The sequence below is a fragment of the Rutidosis leptorrhynchoides genome, chromosome 3 (genome assembly GCF_046630445.1).
Source record: "Rutidosis leptorrhynchoides isolate AG116_Rl617_1_P2 chromosome 3, CSIRO_AGI_Rlap_v1, whole genome shotgun sequence".
Taxonomy (NCBI): Eukaryota; Viridiplantae; Streptophyta; class Magnoliopsida; order Asterales; family Asteraceae; genus Rutidosis; species Rutidosis leptorrhynchoides.
In genome coordinates, this window is record NC_092335.1 from 11,155,656 (window position 1) to 11,163,890 (window position 8,235).

General features: G+C 34.8%; 1 protein-coding gene across 1 annotated transcript; it reads left to right on the forward strand.

The window, feature by feature from the left end:
• Positions 1 to 1,451: 1,451 nt before the first annotated feature.
• On the forward strand, positions 1,452 to 5,590 carry LOC139895733 (potassium transporter 2-like). The gene is made up of 10 exons (XM_071878271.1): positions 1,452 to 1,490; positions 1,584 to 1,818; positions 1,890 to 2,135; positions 2,246 to 2,299; positions 2,416 to 2,676; positions 2,936 to 2,988; positions 3,080 to 3,197; positions 3,277 to 3,531; positions 3,932 to 4,561; positions 5,071 to 5,590. The coding sequence occupies exons 1-10, from the start codon at positions 1,452 to 1,454 to the stop codon at positions 5,541 to 5,543; spliced, it is 2,364 nt and encodes a 787-aa protein (XP_071734372.1). The 3' UTR covers positions 5,544 to 5,590.
• The last annotated feature ends 2,645 nt before the right edge of the window (positions 5,591 to 8,235 follow it).

An 8,235-nucleotide genomic window follows, 5' to 3' on the forward strand; every position in this document is an offset into this window, starting at 1 on the left:
GTATATACGTAGTAACAGATAACAGATTATGATGTTAAAGTGGTGACCTTTTTGGTATTATAAGTCAATTTCTATCATTTTTAGTAGTTGATAAAGATTGGTGCTTTTTTATGGGTTTGTATTATTCTGCCTAAAATGATTATTGATTACTTTAAAATCTCAAATTAATTTCTCAATAATTGCTAAGAAGGCGACATATAGGTGATGCCCACTTTCATTTTCACGCATTTTGGGTTTCTTGAAAATAAACAAGATCAAAGCCTTAAATGTTGAAGCCGTGAGTACCAATACCAAACAAGTTAAAATTAAAGATAGTAATAGGAGAGAAAATAAAGGAGATATTTTGGTAAAAGTTAAGCCACGATTTGGAAGAGAGGGTCCATGTTCTTGTCACGTGACCTTGCTTCCCTACTCCCATAACTCCCATAAACCTCAACTTATTAACTTCCCTCTCATATATTTCTTTCTTGTGAAAAATATGTTTTTTTTTCAATCTCAAATTGGGTAAGCCTAACAGAAAGTATCATTAAATGTAATTACTTGTTCGCATGTAATGTTAGATTTAATTTTAGCATGATTTGGTTTATTTAAATGTGGATTTTTGGAAAAATTCCTTCCTGCCTAATTCTAGAGTGTTCTACCAAAATCTTTATTGTGTGCTTGAATAGGTTGGTGAAAGTTTGGTATCTATCATGAATGTTGAGCATGCCTAAGTGAGTGTGAGAGAGCAAAGTGGTCCTAAAAATAGCTTTGAATCTTGTGGGCTCATTTTTGATGTGATTGATCTGTTAATATCATATTACAGTTGTTGAGTCATGTGATTTGTAATCTCTTGCTTATATTATTCTTGGCTTTGCATGGTAATCACAATTACACTTGTACTAGTTTTAAATAGATATGAATTCTTTTGAATTCAGATAATAATAGTTGTTCATAATTGTACTTACTCTCTAACCCATTCATTTATTCCAAATTAGTTCACTTGTTGTAAAGGGTGTTTGCAAAAGTAGGAATTCATTGGAACTAGGTGAGGTATGGGTTCCATTTCTAACAAGATTGAATCTTTTCTTTGATGGGTAAAAGGGAAAAAGGTTCAATCTTTATATTATCTTCATTCAGTGTTATCTTCTGTTCTGTAAAATCATGGTGTCTTTTTAGCTTTTTAATGAGTGGGAATTGCAATTGCATTGTTTTATCAAGTTCCTTGAAATAAAGGTAAGGGATGCCATTATGGGTCTATTAACAAATGGGTCACACATTCTTGATCTTCAAAATGCTATTGCGAATTAGGAATTCGAGTTTCTTTCATTTGTCGCTTTCTGTTTAAATTCAGGATTTATTTATGGGTATCAATAAGATTTAATTTTGTTTTATTTTTTCATGTCTTTTGTATTATCTGGGATCTGCAGCTAGCACTTAAAGGAAAAGTTGCAATTGCTTCTCATTAAAACATGGATCTTGATCATGGAAAATGTTGGGCCAATTCTAAGGTCAACCATCGAAATTCCGCTGTTCTTCTTTTACTGTTTAAATGCATTCTTTAATCTGTTCTTTTAAGATTTTTCTTAGTTATATTCTTTTAGAAGGACTCTTGGAGAACAACTTTGTTGTTGGCATATCAAAGTCTTGGTGTGGTCTATGGTGACCTCAGCATTTCTCCACTTTATGTTTACAAAAGCACATTTGCTGAAGATATTCATCACTCAGAAACAAACGAAGAGATTTTCGGTGTACTTTCATTCATTTTCTGGACTTTAACACTTGTCCCTCTATTCAAATACGTGTTCATAGTTCTTCGTGCTGATGATAATGGCGAAGGTAAGTTCTTATAATATTTCAATTAATAGAAAATTTAAGTTACATTTTCTCTAATTTATTATAATCTTTAGGCGGTACTTTTGCGCTTTATTCGTCAATATGCCGGCATGCCAAAGTGAGCCTGTTACCAAACCGACAAGTTGCTGATGAGTTATTATCTACGTATAAGCTGGAACAATCTCCAGATAGAGAATATAGCTCTAAAGTGAGAATGTTGCTCGAAAAGTATAAATTTTTGCATACCGCTTTACTAATTTTGGTTCTTCTTGGCACTTGTATGGTAATTGGAGATGGAATCCTCACTCCTGCAATTTCTGGTAAAATTAAAATTCATGTTAAATTTGCTTTCAAATGCACTTTTGAATTTCAAATGACTAATATATTTTCTTTTTAATTTTATTGTTAATTGTTAGTTGTGTTTGTGTAGTTTTTTCTGCAGTTTCTGGCCTTGAGTTATCCATGTCTAAAGATCATCATCAGTGTAAGTTAAAGCTGCTCGCTTTTTTACCTATTGACTTTTCAAAGTCAACTTTTATTATTGTACGCAACTTCGAAAAATGTTATTGAAATGTGTTCTAAGATGATATGTATTTACAGATGCAGTAATCCCGATTACCTGTTTTATATTAGTATGTCTATTTGCGCTACAACACTATGGCACACATCGAGTTGGTTCATTTTTTGCTCCAATTGTGTTATTGTGGCTGATATGCATCAGTGCACTTGGTCTATACAATATAATCTGGTGGAACCCACATGTTTATCAAGCTCTTTCACCATATTATATGTTAAAGTTCTTTAGGAAGACAAAGAAACAAGGATGGCTGTCTTTGGGAGGAATTCTACTGTGCATAACAGGTAAAAAGTTTGAGCCTTTTTTAACATCCGGTATCAAATCTACTGTCTTCAATACAGTTGGTCATATGCATTTATCGTTCACCTTAAAGTTACAAAATTTTTGAAACTTCTAATTATTATTGCAAGTCGCGAGTCCAACACTTATATAGAAATCAATTTTGATGGTTAGTAAAATTAATGTCAAGCTATTAGTTAATGTATTAATATGTTTGACCCACAAGGTCAAAGTTATGTGACCAATGATGAACTGCACCTGCAGGCTCAGAAGCAATGTTTGCAGACCTTGGTCACTTCTCTTATGCTGCAATTCAGGTACAATTCAATGGGCTTTAAATGGGCATCTTTTAATTTTGTTGCTTGATATTTATTGTAATTTTATTATTTCCCCATTTTGCCCTCACAGATTGCATTTACATTTTTGGTTTATCCTGCACTCATACTCGCTTACATGGGTCAAGCAGCATACTTATCAAAACATCACCAGAACGCCGATTCAATCAGCTATTACGTTTCAGTACCAGGTATTTGACTATTTGTTTGACTTTTACATAGTCAAGATGTAAATTATGAAGTAATTTTGCTATATGACATGTGATACAGAAAGCTTGAGGTGGCCCGTGCTTGCAATAGCCATTCTTGCGTCGGTTGTGGGAAGCCAAGCAATCATTAGCGGAACATTCTCGATCATCAACCAAAGTCAATCACTCAGTTGTTTTCCGAGAGTCAAAGTTGTGCATACGTCCGACAAGATTCATGGTCAAATATATATACCCGAGATTAACTGGATGCTTATGATTTTATGTATTGCTGTCACCATTGGTTTCAGAGACATTAAGCACATGGGAAATGCATCAGGTACTTTCCACAAACCCTAATCCTAAACGATGTGAATATGGGTTATCTTTGATCTTTAACACGCCACATAATTAAAATACATAAAGATAGCTAAAATGGATTTTTTATACATCCTTACATAATTATTGAAATAATGTTATTTTTGTAGTTATACTTATAATTAGCACCTTTAGTAATTTGAAAAAGAAAAAAAAAAGACAAAAACGACCAGGTTGCAAATCTCCCTATGGGGAGTACTCGGGAGCTCGGGGAGTACTCGGATGTTGACCAAGTTTGACTTTCACCGTTTTTGACCGTGTTTTGACATATTTTCCGAGTAATCCCGAGTTTTGACCAATCACCCAACCCGCTTTTCTACTTTTTCATAATTGATAAAAGTGTTCTTTTGATCTCATCGCAGGGTTGGCTGTAATGGCGGTTATGTTAGTGACAACTTGCCTTACGTCTTTAGTAATTGTTCTTTGTTGGCATAAACCGCCAATCATCGCTCTAGTTTTCCTATTTTTCTTTGGGTCAATAGAATTACTTTACTTTTCAGCTTCACTAGTCAAATTCCGTGAAGGTGCATGGCTACCTATCCTATTAGCACTCCTCCTAGTTACTATAATGTTCGTTTGGCACTACGCCACCATCAAAAAATACGAATATGATCTTCACAATAAGGTTTCTTTAGAGTGGCTACTGGCATTGGGTCCCACTTTGGGTATTTGTAGGGTCCCGGGGATCGGGCTCGTGTTTACCGATCTAACTTCAGGCATTCCTGCAAACTTTTCACGGTTTGTTACCAATCTTCCTGCTTTTCACCGTATCCTAGTTTTTGTTTGTGTGAAATCGGTGCCTGTCCCTTTTGTTCCTCCCGCCGAAAGGTACCTACTTGGTCGTGTGGGTCCCGCATCCCATCGATCTTATAGGTGTATCGTGCGTTATGGGTATCGAGATGTGCACCAGGATGTTGACTCATTTGAGTCTGATCTTGTTCAGCGGCTTGCAGATTTTATCCGCTATGATTGGTGCCACCCAAGAGCAAGTTGTGATCAAGGTAATTGTTTTAATGTAACTAGAGACAACAATTTCGATCCGTTAAGATTATTTTGGTTATTATGTTTTAGTCTAACGGCCGGATAATCTCCCGAATATGCATAAACCTTATAAATCTTTTCATTCAAAAAATGTTGTTATTAGTGAAACATTAGTACTTTTTAATGACAAAACTTTAAGGATAGTCACCTATGGTTTGTCGAAAGCATTAAGTTTTGTCCTTGAGTTTTTTTTTTTTTTTTTTTTTTTTTTTTTTTTTTTTAATAATGGATAGTCCTATAGTTTGCACTTCAAATAAGGATACACTAATGGGCGTTAATTATTACCGTTAAATCCAGTTATGTGTCAAACATATGTGAGGATATTTTTGTCATTTTATCTGACACGTTGATTATGTATATGAAATAAATTCGACATGTGTTTTGGGCGGATCTGAACTGTCATGTCTTGACCTGACCCTTTTATTCAACTATTGTGCCTTACGTCATGGGTCCCGTGTAGGTGCCGAGGATCATGCATCAGCATCAGATCAGTCATCGGTCAAGCATAGATTATCGGCAGTAGGAAACGCCGAATTTTCAAGGACCTCAGTTTTTGAAGTGGACGAAAACATGAATCAAGTAAGTGTATCTTTCGGGTTCCAAACGGTTGAGAGTATAGGTGACATCATCGAGATGAACCCACCAAAAGAAAGACGGGTCCGTTTTGCTATAGATGATCAAGACGAGTCAGAAAGTCCAACCGAATTTGAAATGAGACAAGAACTTGAAGATCTTTTGGCAGGTCAACAAAGTGGAACTGCGTTTATACTCGGGCATTCACATGTAAAAGCAAAACAAGGGTCATCGATTATGAAGAGATTAGCGATCAATTTTGGGTATAATTTCTTACGAAGGAACTGTAGGGGACCGCATGTGGTTCTGAAGGTTCCTCCGGCGTCGCTCTTGGAAGTTGGCATGGTTTATGTTGTATAAACTTAGTTGTGTTGGTTGGTTGGTTAGTTTCTGTTGATATTATAGATCATGGGATATATGGTTTTTCCTCAAGTTAGTGTTTGGTTCTTAAATTATTCAAAATTCAATTCAATGCGTAAAGCTATAGTTTTACTTTTACATAGGAAAATCGAAAAAGGTTTTGTAGGCAGAATGAAACCATAAATGAAGAAATACAACATTCATATATTTGTGACAGATATCAACTTCTCTTATTCATTATGATTCATTCGCCATTTATAAGTATCCGTACAGGATCATAAGTAGCACCCTTTATTGCCTTTTTATTTGGCCCCTACGTAGTGGCGAAACTTAAACTCGTATACAGATAAGGCTGGTGTAGACGCTTAATAAATTTTTCATTGTCATCGGGAGTAAACACTAATAAAAATCTTATTATTTTTAGTGTAATGTAATTTTTTTTTAACCAGATGGGGCGGAAGCCCCTACCTGTCTTCACAAACATCCGCCATTTCCCACACGGTGTTTTTGGCAGTACTTGTAATCCGATCTAATAGTTAAGTGATTCCTCAAACAGAAGGACAATCCTAGTATTAGTATTAGTAATCTGATCTAAAGGTCAAGTGATTACTTGTGATTTAAGTTGTACACACCATTCATATATATGGTGAATGACTTAAATTGTGTAATCTTGTTACACTTTTAGTAGGACTTGGAATGTATATTATGTAAATATAGAAGTGCCGTTCATTAGAAAGTTAAGAAAATTTTGTAGCTATTCAACATGTACGCAGCTTGCATCCGTATAATATCGGCATGATATAAATACCTAAACAAAATATTTATAAAACACATAACCTAAGCATGCATATCAAAATCATCTGAAATACCAAAACACAAAACTTACTGATAACAGTTTGCAACACACAAAATGTTATGATCACCTGATCAGAGTAACATAGCAAATGTATGTGTTGCCATGTTTCATCAACATATGACACCAAAATGATGGTATGAAGGGATTGTTTCTATCAATGTACAAGTAACGACACCCGTTACTATACCAAAATATCATTCCACGCTCGTGTTAAGTTCAAAAACTACTCACATCACAACTGCAGAGAAATGGCTCCTTCTTCCAATTGTTAGCTGATTATCAATCTCCCATCCACTACCCTCTTTATAGCATTCAACCTGCCAAATGGTCAGTGAAAAACGTAAGCTGAAAGACTTGATAAACAATGCTTTAGAAAAAATGTTCTTGATACGGTTACGTGATAAACAATGCTTTAGAAAAAATGTTCTTGATACGGTTACATACAATGTCCAAAACTTCATCATTTTCCTTGAAACCACCAATCGCGTACAGTTTATCTCCAATCACAAAGGCACCTAAAGAACCTCTAGAGACGTTCATCGGCTCAGCTTCCACCCAAGTATCCATTCGAGTGTCAAAACACTCCACCGTTGCAACATAGTGATCACCATCATATCCGCCGACGGTGTATCTGCAAGTTTTTAACTTTTAGGATGCATTACTTGACTCGATGCATAGTTTAACAAGATTTCTGACTAATATACCCATGATACTTATCTCTACTGGATCTAACCAGTTATGTTTACAACCTTTTAAATTGTCTTACTAATTATTATAGACTGTTATATAGACTGTTATTGATGTTATTGATAGAAAATAAAGCCTTACTAATCATATTTAACACACTAACTAATTAGTTTTATCATTTAATAAAATAGACAAGTTCGGCTCAATACAACATGACCTATTCCATATGTACAAAACATTACATGTTTTGACCCGTTAACCAGCCCCCTCCATTTTGCCACAATCTAACATTCTCTAACGGATAAAATAGAGACAATTATATCAGTTTCTTGATAGGGGTGTGATTCGTACATTGCATGAGAACTACAGTCAGATAGGACTTCAATTGAAAAATCAACCATGTGAAAATATGTTTAGTATCCATATTGCATAATTAATGGTATAAGATGATCACGACAGTGAGTTTAATGCAGTAATAATTACAGAGACGAGCGTTAGAACTTACAGTTTCTCATTTAGTACAACCATCGAATGGCAGCTCTTTTTTGTGTTCATACTAGGAAGTCCACACCATGCTGCTTCACGGGGATCATATCTTTCAACAGAACTGCAATTACATAATTCAAAAATATCAAGTTAATGATGAATGCATAATAAAAATGTCCAGATGTCAAAAAATATATCTTTGAAGACTAAGATGAAAAAGACGATAATGTTTCCTTGTCGTAGGTATTTAATATAAATGAGACATAATTTTATCATAAAAGAATACTCTTATAAGTTTACCTCAAGTAAGATACCCCATCGTATCCACCGGACACATAAAGTACATTGTTCAGTTCTACTGCAGCAGAAGCAAATCTCTACAAAAGTAATTACAGGTTAGAGCAAAATGCATATGAAAACAGAAGTGGCATAATCTGAAAAAAATGAACATTGAGGTGACAATTTTGACCCATGCTTCTATAAAGAGTTTAATCCGGGTTGTGCTAAATCCCTGGCGGGCCAAACGAGCATAATGAGAGGAATATCTTGGAGGAATGGGTCAAATTATTAAAAGGCTCCTAGAGTATATGTTTAATGCATAAAATCTATTAATGCATTTAGTTGAAGAAACCTGAATTATAAAAATATGAGTTGACACAGTGT